Raw genomic sequence first — 23345 nt, forward strand, 5'->3', positions numbered from 1 at the left:
GTCGTGACCTGGAAGTAGGCAATTGCTGGCTGAGTATGAGTATTAAACGGACGAGCTTGCGAGTCCGTTTAACTAATACGAAGCAGCAATTGCTATTCCAGCCGAGACTAATATAAAGTTTTCTCAAAAATGGTGAATAATTCTGAAATAGAATAAACTTTTTCTGAAAATATATTATAAAATTTATTTTATTCCAATATTTTTTCTTATGCTTTCCCTTCTTTTTTCATTAAAATAACTGCAGGTGTATTTTCCACCGAACACACACAGCTATTTCAGACCCAATAGAAAAAGTCCGGAGTTCCAACAAAATATCTGATACAAGGCCATTAGACTTGGCTGTATACGACTTGTGCCAACTTTTCTATGGCCTTTTTAACTTTTTTAAAAAAAGTGACTGATTGCAGGCGCGCTAATTCATTATTGTCGAGCTAGCGCGCCTGCAATCTTTTTAACTTTTTAATTTTTCGCTGACCATAAACTATGCACTTCACCTTCTGATATGTAAAGAATAATGTCAACTTTTACGGTCATTTTTGAGAAAAACAAATTAAATTCTCAGACAACACTGTTACCATTTTCAAGTGTGGATAAGAAAACGCGTATTTTCGATAGTGTCCGACCGAAACATGTTCTTTTGCCGAAGGTTCGGTTCTGATGTGGTTCTGATTATAGTTTCGGTCTAAACATGATTTTTAGGCCGATACTGGCCGAAACCAAAACTTCGGTCGGACAATAGTTGTCGAGTTAGCCCGGGTACAATCACCTGCATTAATATTTGCCACAGCGGAGCGTGCAGAAATATCTGACACATTATATTATAATGTCTGACACGTCCTAGCAGCCCCAGACAGAAATAGAGTAGCAACAGATATTTATGCACGTTTTTTGTGTCAGATATGGTTGCTGCAAGGTTAGCAATGTTCACAACATCCCTGCGACACCCACAACACCTCCAAACAACCGTAAGCCGCTAACTTAAGCCCAAATGGAATCATTTTCTTGAGCAAACTATCTATTTACAATTATATGACTATCGTCCATTTTAGCCCAAACTTATTAAAACGTCTGACTACGAACCTACAGATCCACCATATAATTTGGCATGAATGAGAACTTTTAAATTCTTAAGCTAACCTCAAAGTGGCCAGACGGTCTTAAACTTAGTTAATATCAGTAAAAAAACAATAAGCAGAAAAGTGCTGTAAATGTGTTGTTAATACTTTGCTGGTCGGTTTCAGTTATTACACAGCGCAGGACACATTGTTTTTCAAAGCATTTAAAAGCACAAGTTTCAACTTTGCTTTTACTAATATTTATTATATCAGAACGCAGTCCGATATTACTTAGGCCGCTTCTCTTTTCACCATTCCATTTGTTTCTAAACGCCACTGCGCTAAATATGGCTTAGAATTATAAAACACTTTGCCGAAATGTGATATTCTCAAAATTTAATGTGCATACCTCTTAAATACAGTGTAGATTCTACACCAAAAACATCTCGGGGCACGGCAGTGCCCCCGCCAAGTCGAGCAAAACAAAAACAAAGGCACGGCCGTACCATACTTTTCTCGAAGCCATTCAGGCTATTTTCAACATATTATTATGCTTGTCCAAAAAGTACATATCCCAAATTGTATGTAAAGAATAAAATCACAATGAGGGCTATCGTTTTTTGTCTCACTAGATGGCGCACTGTTGCGTGAGGTTTTTAAGTATGGCTTTCAAAGTCTATTACTACGGGCGTGAAAACAAGTTTAGATTAAAATCATATTTAATACACCTTAAAACCGTACCATAAAAATATCGAGCATGCCACAGTGTTCCATAGTCCCCGTTTTGTTCGGAAAAAAGGGAAGACAAAGGTTTCCGAAAGACAAAACTGTCAAAAAACACAGACATTCATTGTCCGGAACACATATTTGCTATAATTAATTACAGATATTGCAAATATTCACAAAATTATTCAAATTATAAATAAACCCGCGTAGCTCACTCAAAAACTATGAGATTTGACATTTCGGAGACCTCACGCTACACTAGCGCCTCTAGCGGCGAATTCATACGCGATAGCCCTCATTGACACGTACACGTACAAAGGCGAGCTTATCCCTTTAAAAGATTTCTACCGCTTACCCTCAACTAACATGTCTGAAGAAAAACAGAAATATGCAAAAATAAATGGAAAATTGTGAAAGTACACTGTATTAAAAGAAAAAGCGTAATTTACATTTAATAAAATGCAATTTCTGGGAAAAAAATTACAATTTTGAATATAGTGTACAAGGGCAAAGATATCGACACGGCCAAAGTTACAAACATATATGTATACACTTATGCACTTAACATTAAGGTTGTGTATACATATTTTAGCAAGTTTGGCCGTGTCGATATCTTTGCCCTTGACTGTATCATATGAATATGTATAAGAGCACTTATTGGGAAGTCTTTTGAGATAGTGCTTCTTTGAAGTAGGTATTAAGAGAAACGTCATATTTCGGGACAATGTGTATTACAGATATACGAATAATGTATTGCCATCGTATTTTGTCGAAAAAGTTCGTATTTATATAACTTTTGAAGTTAACGGAAGCTAATTGAGAAAGACAGGTAAATAGGAAATTATGCGACAAAATACGACGGCGATACATTTACCACTAGAACTGTACAGTTCTAAGCTTATACTTATTAACTCAACAGGGTACTGAGTTGTATAATATAAATAATAAATTAATATTGTTTGTGCTGGCATTACCAACAACTCCGCGCGCCGGCGCCGGCGCACGCAGCGTACAATTTTAAATCATTCGAAAGTTCTTTCGCTGTTGCCTTTAATGGTACTATTGCCGTTATTTCGAACTTGTTTCGCTATTTTCATCACTTTAATAAATAACCACCATTCGACCTAGTGCAAGGAAAGCAAAGTTTGTGACTAGGCAACGGATAAACATACTTGAATAGGTAGATAAGATAAATGAACTAAAATAATTTCCTTGCTCACCCGCGACCTTACGATACTCACCTATGTCACTCTGAAGATGAGCTCTGGTTGAGTTCGAAACGCGTCAGTGTAGTGTGGTGGTGGTGATAGATGGGTTTGTGTGATTTGTGTGTGTTCTTACAGTGTGGAGGTGGAGGAACTGCATGAACACGCATATTTTGCATAAGCTTAGCTATCGTAAGGTCGCGGGTGAGCAAGGAAATTATTTTAGTTCATTGATATGGACCTCCGCAAAGTAACGCCTGATTCAATAAATTAGATAAGATAAATATTTAAAATATAACGAAAACAAGCATTCTTATTTTTCATGCTAATATCTGCCCCAGCCGGGGATAGAACCCGGGACCTCAAGTTTCTTTGTCAGGTTCTCTAACCAGTGGTTAGTAAATTATGAAGATGATTGATAACTATCCGACGATTATTGGGTATCGAAAATACAAACTGAAATATAGATGCACAGAAAAACCAGAAAAATAAGACCAGCGCTGGGAATCGAACCCAGGTCCTCGGCATTCCGTGCTATACCGCTACACCACCGCTGGACAACGATACAGACACGAATTTCTCCTATGCACCTCATGTCTCAGCTTGTGTTTTTTCTTATTTAGCCACTTAGGGATGATCGTAGAAGTAGCAAAAAATTTGGAATTGAAATAAAAAATGCAAAGAGATTCCAAAAAAACAATCTTGATAATAATCAAATATAACAACAACATAATAACAAATATAATATATATTGTGTCACAAGGGAGCAAAATGGTGTATTTACGGCGAGGGCGTACATTGAATCCCGAATGTAGCGAAGGAATTCTAAAGTAGAATCCTGAGCGTAATGAAGGATTCAACGCCCAAGATGAAAATAATTTTGCTCCCGAGTCGCTCATACAACTTTTCACACCGAGCATTACGAAACTTGAAAAAAATTATTCTAAATATTATTAATGAACAACCAGCATAGAAAATGGCGTGGCTTTACAATTATCAACTTCAAAAAATGGCATTTGCAATAAAACACTTAGAAAAGCCTTGAACAGAAAAGTTGCACTTTGCTCCCTCTCATCAGGGTGGAAAAGTTACTTTTCTGAAGGAGAGGTGTGAAAAAGTATTTTATACATTAATTACGTTTTACGATCACGTGTTCGGATACACACGACTAGAGAATTTACGAATAATATCACACTCAGGAATAGACGTTCTTTATGATTAATAATCAGTCCGTAATTATCGTTGATAATTATCAAGATTAAGACCGGACGACGACTGCACAGCAGGGTTGCACTGGATAATTATCCAGATGGTTAACTTGATAATTATCCAGGGCAACACTCCCATCCGGCCATCTTGTAACAAAGCAAGTGCGAAAAAAATCGCAACAGTTCCATTTTAACAGTACTTTAACGCATCCACTGCCACCTGACTTGACTTGACTGACCACAGGTGCCGCCGACGCATGTGCGTTCAAAATGTATGAATAATTATGACAGCGGCACTGGGGGGGAGTTCCAAAAACGCATATATGCGTCGGCGGTGAACGCGTTAAGGCATGTCTTAAGATGTTCAAGTTTTTGTTTGTGGTAAGGCCAATGGTGTATACAACTTCCCCAATATTTTACGCAGTGCGCTATGAAGTCACCTGCGGCTTCATTCATTCACAACAGTGTTACCGCTGGTGTGTGTCGGTGGCAGCTGGCAGCTGGCAGCTGGCAGCTGGCAGCTGGCAGCTGGTGTCAGCCGGCAGCCGGCAGCCGGTGGCGCGGTTACTTGGCCGAGTTGTTGTACTGCGGCCGGCCCGCCAGCTCGAGTAGGTACCGGTCGGGATGCTCGATCCAATCCGCTGCTGATAGCTTCACCTGGAATACAACGCACGACACTGTACCTAAGGGGGTGGGGGGGGGGGATCATTCGAGCGACTAGATAAGGCTACCTACCATTTGCAATGCGACTGCTGCGTAGCTCTTTCCTGACGCAATCAACGAATCAAAGCTATAAATCCTTCCTACTATCCTACTTCCTACTAATATTATAAATGAGAAAGTTTGTGAGTGTGTGAGTTAGTGTGTTTGTGAGTGTGTGAGTATGTTTGTTACTTCTGATGAAATTTGGCAAAAAGTTAGTTTATAACCTGGATTAAAACATAGGATACTTTTTATCCCGATATTCCCACGGGATAGGGATAAAATCTCTAAATAACAACCGCTGGGCTTAAAGTCATGAAATTTGGTATGTAGGTAGACATCTGGACATCTGGAATAACACATAGCCTAATTTTTCTTCCGATATTCCCACGGCATAGATATAAAATCTCGAAACAACAACCGCTGGGTTTAGAGTCATGAAATATGACCATGATTGTTTTTAATGTAACGTCAATGAAAACAACGATTCAATCCTCGTGAATTCCCAAGGGAATTTTTAAAAATCCCGGTATTTCAATTCAGCTGCTGGACCTGATGATATACGCGCGCGGAGCCGCGGGTAAACATTAGTAATCAATAAAATACAGAATTATTAGCCCTGTCGTCCAGCGGTAGGACGTATCAGACATCTTGTTTACGTTTTACTTATTAGTGTATTATATGAGCAATTTTTTTTAAATTCTAGATGATAGTTATGTTTTGTTTAAAAATTTGTGTCCTTGAATGTTGAGTGCAATTGACAAGATTTCATTTTTTTAACACCTGTAAATTACTACAGGAATCGAAAGAGTTTTGCCTCCTGAACATGGGAAAATATTTAATATAATTTATTTCTCCATATTTAAGTAATACAAAAAATGTAAAAAATATATCTGAATTTGCCAACACTACCACAGAATAGACACGTTTCCGTTGCCTTTTTCAACAGAAAAAAGAGCTGTCATAAATTTGACGTATTAGATTTACGTGATCTTTTTTTTAATAGAGACTAGACAAAAGTAATGGATCTATTGTGTGGTAGTTTTGGAGTTAAGCCCTTTTAGAATAAGCACATCTTAAAAAAATTGTAATAAATTAATTAATAATCGTAGCGAAATTTTAAAAATATCAGCGTCTTTCTCTTTCCAAACAGAATACAGAGAACGAATCAAATTATAGTCTTAAAAATATGAAATCTTGTCAATTGTAATTGTATTGTAGACACTGTATTGCTTCCGTTTATGTATGTTAATTTCCTTTGTGTTGTTTACAATATGTAATTGTACGGAATCAAATAAATAAATAAATAAATGTGGAAGGCGGTGTGTTACCTGTCGTTGCCGCTCGGCCTCCTTGACTTGCCACTTCTTGACTTCCATCTGGCTTTCCCGCGACGCCTGGTCACCGCAACCCCACACCTGAGTGACAAGGGGCAAAACTGAACATGTGGGGAAAAACTATACATGCCGTGCAAATCTAAACTTGTGGGGCAAGATTGAACAATTTGGGAACAAATTAAACATGTCGGGCAAAATTAACTCGTGGGGCAAAATTAACTTGTGGGGCAAAATTGAACATGTGGTATTTGTGGTATTTTATTTTTTAGTTTAGCATATTATGCATATATCAGACTTGGGAAACCTGTCATGTACATCATGTCACAATAAGTAACAGCGAGTAACAATTCCATAAAAAACAATGGTTTTACTACTCAATGCAAACGGCTCAAAACACGGAGTATAGTAGTAATTAATCGAACACGGACAGTAAATGGTTCCAGCAACGGACCTCGATCGCCCCCAGCGTGTAGGGCACGCTGTTGAAGGTCATCTTGTCGAAGCCGTCGTCGATGGCCAGCAGCGGCTTGCGCGGGTCGCTGCCGGCGCGCAGCCCCAGCGGGTAGCCGCGGATGGACGTGTTCAGGTACAGCATCTTGGCCGCCTGCTCCACCACCAGGAACCTGCCGACAGGGGCGGTTACAGCTCAGGCGCACAGTCCACACTTGTGGGGCAGTGCAATCGAGAGGCAATTTTGCTGTAGCCTACAACCCCGCAAATGTAACTTGGGTAGATTGACATAATGCAGGGAAGAGTGATACTGGGTACTGGGCAACAGATAAACATATTATGAATAAAACATCCATCACTCAAGTACATCCTTCATATTTATCATACGAGTTGCTGCCCCTAGCAGCAAGCCATACAAGCTGCTGCTAGCGGGATTTGAATCCGGCACCTCTAGCGTCATGGTTACTGACCATTAATTCGCCGTCTGATTGAGATAATTTTAGAGCAGAATAATACATCACAGAATGGCAAATGATTCAATTGCTGGCTAAGTTGATCCTGGATCAAGAAGTGGAGCCAATATTCAAACGGATGATTCTGGAGAGCGCTGAAAGTGCGCCGTGGAATATATGGACTGTTGCTATTAGTCTAAAACTCATATTATTAGTTCTGTGGGCCTATGGATGGGAGAAAAGTTGGAATAGGCATGCGTCTCGGTCAAATCCTGAGGATACGTCACCGTCCTTGCCAAGTGGCATGGTGCAATGTATGGTTCGATAGCGCGGTACTCACGTGGGAAACAGCTGGAACAGCGCACAGTCGGGCCCGCCCCAGTAGGTGTGCGTCTCGCGCCACTCCTGGGGACACGCCACCACCACCACCAAATCGTCGCCGCCGCCCGCCGCCACTACTACTAATGTTGGTCCTCTGAAACAATGATTTGTTGTTGTTACTGGCTCTACATGCACTTTATTTTTCAGATAATAATGCTAACACAGAACAAACTCACTTTAATTAGTTATGTATGATTATATTTCGCAAAATTTTACTTTATACAGTTCACCGTGAATTTTGCTGTGCGTATTTATTCATTCGTATGTTTTGTTCGTGATATTGAGTTTGTTTTGAGATTTTAGTGTTTCAAGTCACATTTGGCGTTCGCACTTTGTTGAGGTATTACTTTAAGATGGTAACGTAACATGGGTGAGATCCAATGAAAAACGTTCAATGACGAACATTTTTCAGTTCTCATGAGGCGGTTTATTAACTAGCATGTAACTAATAAGCATGCTCAATACGAGCACATCGTAAATCGAGTTGATAAAAGGTGCATTTTAGTAACTTGTTGCATACTTATCTAAACTTTGGGGGGAGGTGTGGGTTGGTTCCTGTTTGCACAACTACGTCCAATTATACTATTAACTAGCATAACAGTACCTTTAAAGAACTTTGTTCTATTGGAGTTTCGAATGCAAGATTTGTAAATAATATTTTTGGATGTAACTTTTGTCGGTTTGTCGGTCGTCAGTGGTCTGTTGTCTGTTGCCTGCTGACAGAGTGTACGGTTAGAGTTACCGGTAATGGAGCGTGTGGTGAAGGAAGCGGTTGGCCCCTTGGCCGTGTTCGCGCGACGCGTAGAGCGGCACCCAGTGCGACGGCAGCGCGCACACCAGCCGCGCCAGCCACGCCGTCGACGCCAGCGTGCCGCCGCCTGCGCGCGCACGAACGGACTTAATGATAAAGTACCAGGGCGACCGGCGACCGGCGACCGGCGACCGGCGACCGACCAAAGCTCGGGCTAAATCTCGATAATAAGCGTTTTCCCAGAGAAAGGAACAAGCTACTCGTAGATCGTTTGTTAAATTTCATCGAAATCGTTGGAGTCGTTTCCGAGATTCTAATTATATTTATAAATAACATATAATGGTATTAGATAGATAGATAGATGATATCATGGGATAAATTACACCAATTAACCTAGTCCCAGGCTAAGCACAGTTTGTACTATGGGTACTACTAGGCAATGGATAGAAATACTTATATAGATAAAACATACTTAAATACATATTAAACACCCAAGACTCGAGAGCAAAAACTCGTATTATTCATATAAATATCTGCCCCGACCGAGAATCAAACTTCGTCGTCAGGTTCTATAACCACTGGGCTACCCGGTCGTCAACAATAATAGAATATGATACGGTTTACAATACGACGGACCCATTCTTCCCCATGGAGTAAGGGGTATTAAATAATCTGATGCGAGAGTGGGAGGCAGCACTGTATTACCGATTACGAGTTTCTCTCTTCTTTAGTCAATGTTAAAAGCTATCATCATCATCATATCAGTCGTGGGACGTCCACCATTGAACATAAGCCTGCCCCGTCACGAGATCGGGGTTGGCAAGCGCAGTATAGGATGTAAGGTTGCCAAGAAGACGGTGCTGCCCACCTTCTGGTATTATCTTTCAGCCGGTTTCAACGACGCCCACAGGATGTCGAAAGTATAAAGGAGCGGCCACACCGCTGCTTAAAAATACGCAAACGGTGCTGAATAGCAGTGATGTGCCGTAAGCGTCACGACTTTTGTTCGTAGAGTCCTGACGTTTACGGCACGTCACTGCGATTCCATATTTTAAGCAACGGTGTGGAGAGCATGCGATAAAAACGGTGCGCATACGATGCGTCACTGAGATTCCGTACCGTCACGATTTTTTTAAGCAGCGGTGTGGCCGTTCCTTTACGTGCTAAAGAGGCGACGTCATCAAAGTTTAATTAATTAGTGAACCATTTTTAAAAGGATGTTTGTTTATTTCGCCTTTCTTGACCACTGGATAATAGAATAGGTGTTACCGTGTGCCGGCGGCGGCGCGGGCGGCTGCAGCGGGCGCGAGTAGAGCGGCGGCGCCGTGCCGGCCAGCAGCCAGGCGCCGGACGCGGGCAGCAGGTCGCCGCCGCCGGCGCGCGCGCGCTCCAGCACCGGCGTCGCCAGCTCCAGCCCGGCGCCCGATCCGTCCGACTCCACGTGCGCTGAGATGTCGCGGTGCCGCGTCGCTAGCATGTGCACGCAGTACCTACAAAACGCAACACGGAATTTCATCTAGACTGATCCAGCCTCCACTGACAGTAAATCTTTTCTCACAAACAGCCATCAAAATCACTTTGCCTTATTTATTTTCCTTTGAGATAACTAAGAAAAATTTTAACAAAAAAAAAGTTTTCTAAGAATTTCTTTGGGGGTGGTACTTTAGTGAAGTATACTCTCCTGAACAAAAAAAGAATTTTCCAAGTCGGTTTGTAAATGAAGGAGCTCAGAGATAACAAATAAACAAAAATACAAGCAAATTGAGAAACTTTTATTTTGAATTTGGTTAAAAATTACATAAAGTACTTTCAAAATTAACAGGCGAGTTGTTCTCAACAATCGCGTTACATTTTAGTAAACTATCATTGCGGGGCAAACTGATGCACACCTTGGGGCAACTCGATTCAATCCATGGGGTAAATTCATACAAACAGTGCGTCATTTGAAGTACAGTCAGCGTCATATAGTACGTAGCAGTCAAGATCACCAAATACTTGGAAACATACAAATAGTCATTAACATTGACCCAATCAAGGCGATCAAATTGCTCAGGACATCCATCGCGTACAAATAAATCGGAGCACGCACATCACCACTGGTAGCGTAGCAGCCATAATATCCAAAAGTATGGGACACACTAGAAAACTGAGCTTTATATAAAAGGTTTAAGGTTTAATCTCGTGTTGAGTGCGAATTAACACGTCAGATTCTACTTTTTGTTTTTGACAATCACCGAAAAGAGTACCAACTTGTCAGTGATCGTTCCGTCTCTTTCATTTGGAGCCAGACGGCTTTTTTCACATTTTTATTTACATTGTCAGAATTCCGGATTAACGGATTTCCTTTTAATATGGCTTGAATTGGCCAGTATAATTACATTATAAAAGAGTTTTTATTTAATGAAAAAGGTAATGACATGTGCATTTTGCACCAAGAGACTGAAAATGGAACACCATTCACATTATATTAAAGAGGACTATAGCTAACTGGATCATTGGACCTTACACGGTATGTAATAAAGTCAAGTTTCCTGCGGTGTCCCATACTTTTGGATACTTTGGCTGCTACGGTATAATGTCGGCTTGAATGTTATAAAGTATTTGGCGACGTGCATGCTCCACTATATTTGTACACGATGGATGTCTCGAACAATTTGACCGCTTTGACTGATTCACTGGTAATGACTATTTTGTATGTTTCCAAGTATTTGGTGATGCTGACTGCTACGTACTATATGACGCTGACTGTACTTTGTGTAACACAACACATGGGGGCTAGGGCACTAGTGAATGCTGTTTTCCATAAAATTGAATACGTCCCCACCACTGTCGTTAACACGTAATGAAATGAAATAACACTAAGCGTTTATTTTAGGCGAAAGCCCATGACCAATGGGTGAGTAAAAAAAAATTACACCTAAGTTAGTTACTAGCAAATTGTATGTTCCCTCGGTCAATATTAAAGTTAAAATTATCAAACGCTTGGAAGAAAGTAGTCTAACTGCTGAAGTGATCTATCTATTGGTATGTGTATGTAAAGCTTACCTGTGGACCGGGAATATGAGTCGGTGGCAATGTTGGTCGAGCCAGCGCACCACGAAGCCGACCGAGTGAGAGTCCTTCTTGTTGAAGCAGCCGTTGACGACCGAGTTCAGTACTTTGTTTATCTGAAAACGTAAACGCACTTGCCTAAAATTGTAGAGGTCAATAAACATATACGTGTCGTAAGATAGCACTTAGAGACTTAGAGAGTCGGGATCCGACCATCGTTTCGTAAGAGCTATAATGCCATTCCTTAATAAACCACACATGGTAATGACCATACTCATAATTCTACATTTTACAGGATGTAAAGGCTAATAAGATATTAAGCCCAATTTCATCTGAAAAAATAAAATGGTTAACGGAAAATATTTTTTCTTGTGATACGTTACATTTTTTTTTTTAATTTGAAATATTAGTACACCAAATTTAAAATTTGTTTTGTAATTAGCCTATATAATATACTGAACAATTATCAAGCTAAAATATCATCTCCGGTACTTCATTCATACTATGGCTGATGTAAAAACAGCAAATTCGGTCGGACCTAAGCCGTTTCATGGCTTTATCTGTATCAGTAAGTTGTTTTGTAATAAGGCTCTTACCGCTAGACAGGTCTGAGGGCCATCAGGGTAGTGGTCCATACTGAGCTTGTAGCTCGTGTATAGAAGCGCGCGCAGCGCTGCCGGCGACACGCTGCCCTCTTCTTCCTCCACTGAGAACATCCTGCACATAGAGACAAGCAATAATTATCAGCTTGAAAGGTAAGCTACTGATTTACTAAAACTACGCACTTCAATAACGCAAGACAAAGAGGAAATATTGTAACGGCTGCGGCGTGCAGTGAGGGCAGGCAGAGGTAGTGCTGCCTGCCGTGCTGCTGCTGGTGGCGGGTGTGTATATTTTTGCCCCTCGGTTTTTTTGGTTCAATTAAGGTTTTTGCAAGGCGCGTACAGCTGCTAGCGCTCCCTACCCTCGCTGCCGGGCCCGCCCTCGGGCCGGGGCTGCGCTCACCTGACGTAGGTCTCGATGATGGCGGCGTCATCCAGCAGCGCCAGCACGCGCTCGCACTGTGCGCGGAACACGGCCAGCGGGATGTGTTTGTTCTTGCACTTGCCGACGCGGTGCACGTACGCGTAGAACTGGTGCGCCAGCTCCGGGTACATCGGGAACAGGTACTTCTGCAACACGGGGCGGTTGTGACAACTCGCTACGGTCGGTGTACACTCACCATTGTATTGTATTTTATCCGACACAACAAAGCGTGCCAAAATATCTGATACGACTCTATTCTTAGGGCCGGTAAGATATGTCAGATATTTTAGCCCGCTCTGCTGTGGATACATGGGAAAGCATGGTTGATGGAATGATAGCACTAAGTTTAATTCCCAGTACCGTAAGCTCGGGGCACTTTGACCCATTGGAGGGTTACTTTGACCCATATGAATACCACATTTATATAAACGTAAAATAAAAACATAAAAACATGATCGACCAATTAACACCAACCACATGGCAAAGAGCCATATTTTCAAAGCAATAACTAAGCCGGAGGCCGTATTTTCTCACGTTTCTGACACTCACGATCACAATCAAGTGACAGTTTCGGGAAATCTGTCATTTGATTGCGATCGCGAGCGTCAGAAACGTTAGGCAACGCAATACGGACGGCCTCTGGACCGAGTTAATCCCAAGGGCCAAAGTACCCCGACCTTATGGTACCAGCTTTACTATTGAGATTTAGTTGTATTGGTGTACATGTGTCTGTGTAATTTAAAATAAAATATGCCCACTAATATCCACCTTCCACTACGAGCTGCGTACGGTGTCTGTTTAACTCGCAATGGTGAACTGCATTACAAGCTTCCACTGAATAAGCTTGTTGTCCAGTACGCTCAATCCGTTACCTCCTTTTCCAGTACCCTTTATGAGTGAAGGACGGGTATAAAGGAGAAACCGTAAAATTAATAAAAAATAGGAAAGTAATGTTTCCGAGTTTGATAGTTAGCTAAACTGGCTAAGAGGAACGACCATTCGATGCTAAAATTGATTGGTAACGAGCGAAGTTGTCAGCTGTTAAGCCAATACTGCCTGGTTAAGATCGCGGGATCGCGTTGGATGCGGAAAGCACAAGACCGGTCTGAGTGGAGAGCCTTGGGGGAGGCCTATGTCCAGCAGTGGACGTCTTTCGGCTGACGTGATGATGATAATGAATCCAATACTAATGTCTATTTGAAATACGTAATATACCTCGCATTAAATATAAAGAGTCTTTAATAATTTTAATTGAAAGTAATAATAATAATAATGTGACATACTCACTGTGAAAGATTTTTCTGTAACACCATTAACTCCATCTTCTTTTTGAGATCTTTGCGCCAACAACTGTCAACAAAAGCATTCCATTAATACACGTAAGTAGCTCGGTTATATTACATTACAATTTACTATTATACAGTTCTGCAAACCCAGGCTTCAATTATTATGACATTGTCTAGACTGGTCTGAGTAAGCTTATGATTTCGTCAACTATAAAAGATACAAATGACTATGTTATGTTTATTAGTTGATGTTGCACATCTATGAAACACTTGCATTGCTTAATTAAATATGCTAATGTACGCTTAATGTATATGTATTTATTATAGAGTATGCTAAAAGAAATTCAAAAAAATTTAAACCATTTTATTTATTTTTGAATACCAGTCGATAGAAGTTAAAAAATTTAAAACTGAGAAGCCATTTTTCTGCTTGTCATACGTTTCATTGTTTTATTTCGTTCCATTCATTGGGGAAACAAATTACTATCAAAGGCTAACAACAACTGTGGCGAGTTGGTATTTAGGGCTCTTCTAATACAAATCAAGGAACAATTCAATCAAGATTAATGATGCAGAGGAGTGAGATTTAAGTAAAACTAACGATCTCACCGCGTCTCTACCCGCCCCGCTACATTCCTATACATTACAATACTCTTTGCCCGCTACTAACTGACGTCCGGATTACTGATTAGTGTTTGCTGACTGCGTTCTAACCGTAGTAAGAATAGAGTCGAGCTCACCATTCATATCTGGCAAAATATCTAAAATGTCCTAACAACCCTAGAAAGTCGTATCAGATATGCTTACGCTTTTACGCTTTGTTTTGTCAGACATTGGTGCTGGTGACTGTACAGGCATTGTTTCAGCCACAGAGCCTAACTACGATTTCAGGCTTGTCACTCGGATACCAAATTATAAATAGCCCGACACTCGCCGCATATTTGCGGCGTCAAGGTTGCCCGCTAATTATCTGCGTGGAACTAAATCATGATTGATACATGCGTATTGGACGATGGGTGCGACCTAAGCGTAGCCTGATATGTTTTTGAAAATCGGTTAGATACACAAACACAACAGCTTTATCCTTACTAATCTTTCTAGTAGATATTATAAATGCGAAAGTGACTCTTAGTCATATTAAATGATATTGTAACGGATAACTCACGTCTTAAATCGAGTTTAGCTCGACATGTTTCGGGCTATTTCGTAGCCCTTCTTCTCAGGAGCATGCGACTCGGCGGCTGCCGCAACACGCACACTGACCCTTTTTCTCAGGAGTACGCGACTCGGCGGCTGCCGCAAAACGCACACCAGCCGCCGAGTCGCGTGCTCCTGAGAAGAAGGTCTACGAAATAGCCCGAAACATGTCGAGCTAAACTCGGTTTGAGACGTGAGTTATCCGTTACAATATAATTTAATATGAGTGAGTCTCACGGTAGTTTCATGACCAAGTCCATTAGATACCCTTTCATGCTGAAACAGCTGAAGCGATTTCGGTGGAATTTGGTATGGAGACAGTTTAAGATCCTGGGAAGGACATGAGAGTTTTTATTTCGGAAAATGGCATAGTACCCAAGGGACAGCGATAAGCAAAATCTTGGCAGATGAAGGCGCGGGAAAAAAACTAGTATAAAACCTGACTGCGTAAAAAACCTTTCATACAAATTGAAAGGAAAAACAAGTCTAGTTTTTGAACTCTTACAGCCTTATTCATAAAAAAACCTTAATTGAGGTTTGATCGGTCTGTTACTTAGCAGACTGATTAAGCTTAATAGACGGTTGTCAAGAAGTATGATTCATAAACGCTTGCTAGCAGTCTGCTAGTTGTTGAGCTGCTGATAGACGGATTAGACGCGTTATGTTGGCCACCTTGACAAATCAAAGACAAAAAATGGCCTAATCGATAATTTAAAAAAAAAATTGACAGCATCACTGCTGCCAGCAAATTAGCAGGAAAAAAAATAAAAAGCGAGATGTTTGTTTTCCCGCCATTTCCGATCCGCATGTTTATGTTGTGCAAAAAGCCATAATTATGTTAATCATCCTATTTTTTTTCATATTTACTGTTAATTTATTGTTGCTAATTTAGAGGATTTTTAAATACAAATTCCTGAAAATAAATTTTCCAGTTTTTTTTTTAATCTTTGCGTAGCCCTGCCTTCACTATAAATATCTTCGGTATGGTTTTTTGCTCTTGTCAAAGTCAGCTGTTCAAACTTGTGGCGGCCATTTTGTGACTTAGCAGGGAGATAAAGGAGGGTCTACGGTCCTCTAACTTTAGCAGAGCCTTGATCAACTGATTAGCGCTAACAGACGTTTATGAATCATGTTTTTTAGCATCGGGCCTTCAAGGAGCCTTCAAGGAGGCTCTAACTTTTTATGAATAAGGCTGTTAGTCTCTCATGCTTAGAATATTATAGTCGGATGATTTTACTCGTGTGATAATGCAGCTTAATATGAAGACAAGTTACTTACTCGCTTGAAAACAAATAGCCACGCGACCTCGCGTCATGTGAGCGTCATGTGGATTTGCGATATGACTGAAACGTCGAGGTGAATATTTTAACGAAACCCGCACGCACCTGGGATGAATTTCAATGGTGTGTGTGTGAAATTTCCCATCCGCAATGGCCCCGTGTGGGAACTACGGCAAGGGCGTCGCCAGCCGATGGTCCAGGGGGGGGGGGGGAGTTTATATGGAGAATGAGAAAAGTATGAATTGTCGGTAAAGTCGAGACGAGAGCACATGAAGCCATTCACTTGTAGTAGGTACTTTGGTTTGGTTGCTTTACATTTGGCAACTTTTTTAGAATCTCTAGGGGGGGGGGGACAGCTGCCCCTCCCTGCCCCCTCTTGGCGACGCCCTTGAACTACGGCCTAATTCTGAGAGGAGGTCCGTGCCTTGCATTGTGACGTACTCGTATATAAGCCGAGATCATGAGATGAAGAATTCACCTGTACGAACCCGGGGCAGCCAGCTACCTCATAACTCATAACATTAGTATAAATGCGCACCTTGCATGTGGGTGCAGCCGACTTCCTTTTCTTGATCCTGCTCACTTGGATGCCGACTATGGCGAACCTGAAATCCTTTCGCAGCTTTCTCCAATTCTCCATTTATTTAATGATTGTTACTATTCAGATAGACCAGAGAATAAAAGCGTGTTTTATTTTTATAAGTAATTGAAAGGTTTTTGCTTGTACAATTTTGCCCCAATATATTTAGAGGCTGAGCCATTATGCCCCAAACCAAAAAATACATTGAAAAATGCAATAAAATTCATGGTTATTATTGTTAAAATTACCTCGACGTTTCGACCAGATTAGTCGTAGTCTACTTGTTCAGGTAAATCAGCAATAATTTTATAGCATTAAAGCCTAGGTTGTGTAATAATAACCGAGTAAAGTAAAGGCATTAAATTGTTAATTAGATTGCAATATTCGTTTGCGACTTTTTAAGTCGATCGCGAGATCACGTGATGCGATAACCTTTACACAATTGGTTAGCATATCTGTTTTTATAGACATAGTATCTCATATTAGCGCGAGCCTCCACCAAAGGCAATTAATTAGGTACCTATGTAGCTCGCAACCTGGTTTGCGTCCCGCGGGAACTTCTCAATTTCATTTCATTTCCCGGGATAGCAAGAAGTTATTATGGGATAGTACTGTTAGTGAAAGACTTCTCGACCATTGCCTCGCCTTATTACAAGCTTTCATTTAGTTTCCCCTGTTCCGTTGTCTGTCTGTCAGTCTGTAATTAAATCTTGCATGTTCAATTCGACCAACTTCCAGTAGTTGGATTGACTTGAAATTTGGTAGGTATACTTATGTAAATTGCGTGACAATACAATAATCTGGTAGTGTCATCCTGGTAGTCTGGCCAGGATAGTCTCCATAGGACGGTACTCTTCAACGGTTAATGGCATCGACTTGAAATTTGGTATGCAAATGTAGTTTGGGTGACAATACAAGTACAGTCAGCAAAAAAAGCTTGTATTAAAAATGTTTTTTTTTACCAAAAACTTATTCTCTGTTCTTCCCCCCACAATAAATCACAAACACAACAAATCACAAGTATCGCGGACGCGTGTCGGACATACAATAATCATCATAATCAGCCAGATTGGCCGCGATACGATAGGTTACCAACCATTAACTGTTCTTGAGCTTGACAGATTACAGATAAGCGGACGATTAGCGTAATCAGTGCCATTTACTTTCAAATAGGAAACCAGGCAAGCAAGCAGCGGGGCTACCGCGAAATTTTAAAATCGAAGTTCGTGACGTTCCGTCCTCTGACACTTATACTATTTGATACGAGTGACAGGGACGGTACGATACGAACATCGACTTTCGAATTTCGGAGTGGGCCCTCAGGCAGGCAAGGAGGTAGGGCTCTGCATACACTAATAAGGCTGGAGTGAAATTTGATTTATTTTAAACGGCGAAGAATGTAAGCGTGTTATTTATTAGTTCATTGCGCGGCCGAGACAGCGGGGCTACTACGAAACTCGAAGTTAGTGTCGTGCGGTCCCTCTGACACTTGTACTATTTAATACGAGAGCGAGAGGGACCGCACGACACGAAACGAACTTCAAGTTTCGAGTTTCGTAGTAGCCCTGCAGACGCAATCTTAGAGGATTTATCTCAATTCTCATTCAAATCGGTCCACCCGTTTAAGAACTACGAAGCCACAGACACACCTACAGACACACATAGCGGTCAAACTTATAACACCCCTCTTTTTGCGTCGGAGGTTAAAAAGGGTCTCCGCCGGTTGCGCGACGTCACCAGCCCTTTATGTTTGGGGCTTCGCAGATACTCTATTGCAGTGTTTTTCAACCTTTTTTATGACACGACTCCTTTAGTATGAATAAATATTACGCGACCCCCTACCCGTTGTTTTTCTTTCATGTATTTGATTTTGTGACGCATTTACCTAAACTTTTCGTTTATTTTAACCCCCGACGCAAAAAGAGGGGTGTTATAAGTTTGACCGCTATTATGTCTGTCTGTGGCACCGTAGCTCTAAAACGGGAGGGCCGATTTGAATGCGGTTTGTTTTCGTTTGAAGGCAGGTTTTTTAGCGATGGTTCTTAGACATATTTCATCAAAATCGGTCCAGCCGTTTTTGAACTATTGAACTTTTGAAGTGATAAAGTCGGGGATTTTCCAACTTTCGTTGGTTAGGTTATTACTGAAGTAGTGTTCCCAGCATCTAATAGGGGCTCCGCGACCCCCTAAAGAGGCTTCACGACCCCCTGCTCTATTCCATCGTGGGATTGAGAATGGGAATCTCGCAAAATAGCTCTTTATTCCTAAATCCCACTTGGCACCCTTTGTATATGGTGGGTACAGTACAAAACTGAATGTTTATAATTTCCGACAGCAATTTTTAGCATTTTTTTTTATTGTGAGCGGGAGGAAAAGGAGCAAGCGGGTCATGCAACCTAAACTAGCCTAATTTTATATTCATGCGATCTACGTCGTTTTGGTGGTTTAAGCATACCTGAGATTAAATAGCTTTCGGGATTCAAATATTTATATAAGTAATGAACCTTTTTAACGCATTCACTATCACCGACGCATATATGCGCTTTCGGAACTTCATACATTTTGAACGCACATGTGCGTCGGTGGCACCTGTGCAAGTCAGGTGGCAGTCAATGCGTTAAAAATCATTGGTGGCAAAAAAGCTGTGGTGGCGGTTTGACCCAGGGCCTCTCAAGCTGAGTTTTAGTTTTTCGAAATTCATGAGTGAAATTACCGCGAGCTTTACGCTGAAGGAAAAAAATCATGAGTAAACCTTGCGCAGGTTCAGGAATAGCAATTCAATGGTGTGTGTTTAGTTCCCAATCCGCACTGGGCCTGCGTGGGAACTACAACCCAAGCCCTCTTATTCTGAGAGGGGGCCTGTGCGTGCTTAGCAGTGGGACGTTATAGGCTGGGATGATGATGATGATTATAAATGAACCTTTAGAGTAGTTTAGAGCTTTGTGGTGTTCAAGGCACAGAATTCTAAAAATAACAAACATCCTTGGAAGTAATCCATAGAGAACCACCATACCATAGATTATCTACACACACAGTTCAAATTAAATTAAATTAAATATCTCCATTGTTTTCATTTCATGCGTGAGATTGTGGCATTGTGACTCAATCTCAAGGGCTAACATACATTGCTCCGCTTGTCGGTCACATGAGCACTAATTTCGGACATGACTCATCAGCATCACCTATTGTTGGTAGTCTTGTCATTGAGCTGACTGCCTTGCTTACACTCAGTTTAGATATAGAGAACAATCTAATTGAGCCCCTTGTTTTCCTACACATAATCATCTTAGGGTCGCTGCATGCTACAAATATAAAATTTATGAAATTGAAAACTACAGGAAAATATACCGGTTGCCGCGTTTTGTGATTGTGGCCAGTGGCCTTGTGTGTGGTGACCCTTACATAACCAGCACTGGTAGGGTATAAATAATTTCCTAATATAATTAGGTCCTGCATCCTGATTTTAAATTGAAATCTCTAGCTCTATTGTATTAGTTTAGGCTGTACATTGTCTGTCAGTCACTCAGACATACTACTCTATCATAATAAGTACAGATTTTATCTAAATTAGTTTGAAAAATAGACTGAACTAAACCAACATAATAAAAAACTAAAAACACAAGTGCAGTGATATTCATAACTAGTCCTGTCTGCACTTATGACTGGCCAGTCGCTGGAAAATTGTCTAATGGTGATTTTCCACTGGCGAGGCGAGACGAGAATTGAAATTTGTATGCATTCTCGCGCGCCCGCCGCGAGCCGCCGCGGGCCGCCATATAAATTTCTCGCCTCGCCGGTGGAAAATCACCTGAATGCACTCTGAATGGCAATCATTATTATTTTTGACAGTTGTTAATAATTTTGCTTTCAAGTTGAAATAATTTGTTTCGTGTTAAAACAATCAAATGAATGATTTGCCAAAAAAAGGTTAAGTAAGCTAAATAACAACTCAATTTGCAGGTCACCCCTCCATCTCTGCATTATTTGAGTAATGGGCCAATCAACTTTTTTACCGACACTAATCTGTCCGCGACATTTTTCAAACAATTGCAGATTTTTGTAAGTAACCATGTTTTTTCTGTAATTTAATAGATGGTGTACATGAATACATGCCATCCTATGTAAGGTCAACCTATTAAACCGTGAAATATCTTGTTGGAAGTACGATTTTTTGGTAACGCCCGAGACAATTTTGGTAACGCAGGAGACGCCCGAAGTGTCGGTAAAATAGTTGATTGACCCTAATAACAATAATAAACTCAAGCCAACATTATGCATCATAATGCTTCATATAAATAAACCAGCAAACACAAAATTTAATTGAATTAATTAAATTTGTAAAGTAGGAAGTAGGATTTCGAAATAATGGATGAATCAGTGGGTTCATATTTTTGGAATTGTTTGCAGAATTGCGTCTTACTGTTAGTGTTGTAGGTACAGTTCTCATTTTAAACATATTGCTTGATGCTATTACGTTAGAGCTCTAAATAAATTGAACGGAATGAAGTGTTATGTCATGGGCAGTGTTAATTGGTGGAGCATTAGGAAGGCTCTGCTGCGGCCACTGGCTGAGAGCACAAAGCATCTCATTTGTATTCAAATGATGTAACTGTATTTATTTTACTTAAGTATTACAGGTCCTTTCCTTTAAATAATTATTTATATTTAAAGTTAAGTGCTAATCAACTTTTTTATTATGAGGGTAATATTCAATCCATACTTATATTATATTATAAATGCGAAAGTGTGTGTGTGTTTGTGTGTATGTTTGTCCGTCTTTCACGCCGTAACAAGGCGACGGATCAACGTGATTTTTGGCATAGAGATAGTTTATGGGCCCGAGGGTGACATAGGCTACTTTTTATTCCGGAAAAATGCACAGCACGCGATAACCGAATTCCGTGGAATTCTGGAATTTCCATGGAATTTTCCAGACGGAGCCGCGGGCAAAAGCTAGTTTACTAATAAATTGACATGTCTATAAAGGACAATAAATGGGATTGAACATAATGGACATACTAACTTAATAACAAGCAAGCAAAACATTAAGTAGTTTAGTTTTAATTAAGTAGGGTACAATTGTTCTAAAGTGAGCGCAATATTCGCCAGTAAACGTCATAGTTTGGCGAAATTAGTGATGTAACTAAAATTATGTACCTCTTTTTGAGAATAAATAAAAAAAAAATACAAATATTAGTGACCAGTTTAATGTTCTATTAATATTATAAAATGCTCTTTGTGAGAGCTTCTCCATAGGTATGTATATGTGAATGTTTGTTACTCATTCACACTAAAACAGCTGGACTGATTTTGGATGAAACTTAGCACACAGTAAAGATATTGACGCTTGAAAGAAGAAATTGACTTGAGTTTAATCAGTTGCTTAGTCAATTTCTCCTTTCAAGCGTTGATATAACCCGATTTAAATTTTTGTGACAGTTTTTCGCTGTAATTAATGGTGTTCAGTAAAATTGCTGAAGACACTGTAATAGAATTAATTTAATTGCATGAAAAAAACCTTTTCGTGATAGGGGGCAAAATGAATTTTTAACATTTGAACTTAGGTTTTTTTTTCAATAAAACTAGTATCATTGTTCAGTTAAACATCATAGAAATAATCATTCCAACAATCTTATCAATCTTATTATATAATAAGATTACCTTGCTTGTTTACAAACATTAATTTTAAAGCACTGCAAATAGACAAGACAGCTGTGGATACTTTTATCAACACTTACCAATATTTTCTTTTTGATGACCCACTAGATCAATATTTCTAGAAAACATCCAGTCATTCTCAGCCAATCACGAGGCGGAAAATAATGGCAGACATTAATAAATTTGTCGCGGACACTCGACAAACTTAGCTCAATATAAACCAAAGCAAACAAATCGACCTTCGTCACGAGGTGACGAGAACCGACGGAGTTTTCCGCTCCACGGAGCAAGCTCACCTTGCCGAGCTTCTCCACGGGCACCATCGAGGGCTGCGGCTTCTCGGACTCCTGGATGTCGCCCCCGGAGCCCGACCGGGGCACCGACGTGATCGTGCCCCGCCTGGAACCCGCTCGAGGTGTGCTCAACCCACTGCCTCCTCCCTGCTTCTCCTCTTTACCACCCTCGTGGCTATGATGCGAGCCCATCGCGCACTATACTAAACACTATAAGTTATATAACTTAAGGACACACTGAGTCCACTTGAGTCCTTATTTGCAAAACGAGTGTGCTGTGCTAAAGTGCCAATGCTGCAGGGCTACTACGAAACTCGGAACTCGAAGTTCGTGTCGTGCGATCCCTCTGCCACTTATACTATTTAATACGAGAGCGAGAGGGACGGTACGATACGAACTTCGAAATTCGAGTTTCATAGTAGCCCTGCTGGCCTGGCAGTGACGTCCGTGCGTGACAGAGCTTGATGTGACAGTGACAGCTGTCAGTCGGGTTGCTGAGGAAACGTCGGACGTTTTTCAGGTTTAAACGCAAGCGGGAAATTACTCTTTCAGTATTCAGCTTTGAGTATTTATCTAGATAAGTACTCAAAGATATTCGGTATTTATTTATTGAAATTACTCTGAACAATATTGAACATGTTTCAGTAAGGTTTCAGTGGAAATTTTACCAGAATTTGGTAAATTTTTGGTATAATCATCGTTCGATA

General features: G+C 40.6%; 1 protein-coding gene across 6 annotated transcripts; it reads right to left on the reverse strand.

The window, feature by feature from the left end:
* Positions 1–3878: 3878 nt before the first annotated feature.
* Positions 3879–23104, reverse strand: LOC141430916 (uncharacterized). Of its 6 annotated transcripts, none has more exons than XM_074091801.1 (12): positions 23037–23104; positions 22642–22943; positions 13632–13694; positions 12324–12490; positions 11915–12035; positions 11313–11434; positions 9537–9757; positions 8259–8394; positions 7476–7610; positions 6685–6856; positions 6228–6314; positions 3879–4851 (listed from the first exon to the last, which is right to left on the reverse strand). In XM_074091801.1, exons 2-12 carry the CDS (start codon positions 22828–22830, stop codon positions 4759–4761), a joined length of 1506 nt encoding a protein of 501 aa, XP_073947902.1. In that variant the 5' UTR covers positions 22831–22943; positions 23037–23104; the 3' UTR covers positions 3879–4758. The 6 variants fall into 6 exon arrangements, with proteins under 6 accessions (XP_073947902.1, XP_073947901.1, XP_073947903.1 ...); XM_074091800.1 differs by having other exon boundaries at positions 22642–22958; positions 23037–23090; XM_074091802.1 differs by having other exon boundaries at positions 22642–22940; positions 23037–23075.
* Positions 23105–23345: the final 241 nt, after the last annotated feature.

This window comes from Choristoneura fumiferana, chromosome 9 (assembly GCF_025370935.1).
Source record: "Choristoneura fumiferana chromosome 9, NRCan_CFum_1, whole genome shotgun sequence".
NCBI lineage: Eukaryota > Metazoa > Arthropoda > Insecta > Lepidoptera > Tortricidae > Choristoneura > Choristoneura fumiferana.

What these genes read in the sequence shown, in the direction of transcription:
- LOC141430916 (XM_074091801.1), bottom strand. Translation starts at nt 22,830, where the DNA reads ATGGGCTCGCATCATAGCCACGAGGGTGGTAAAGAGGAGAAGCAGGGA. An exon ending in ACACGCTGGGGGCGATCGAG is followed by an intron (nt 6,315 to 6,684) that starts GTCCGTTGCTGG and finishes CTTGTCACTCAG; the next exon opens with GTGTGGGGTTGCGGTGACCA. An exon ending in AGGCCGAGCGGCAACGACAG is followed by an intron (nt 4,852 to 6,227) that starts GTAACACACCGC and finishes GTTGTATTCCAG; the next exon opens with GTGAAGCTATCAGCAGCGGA.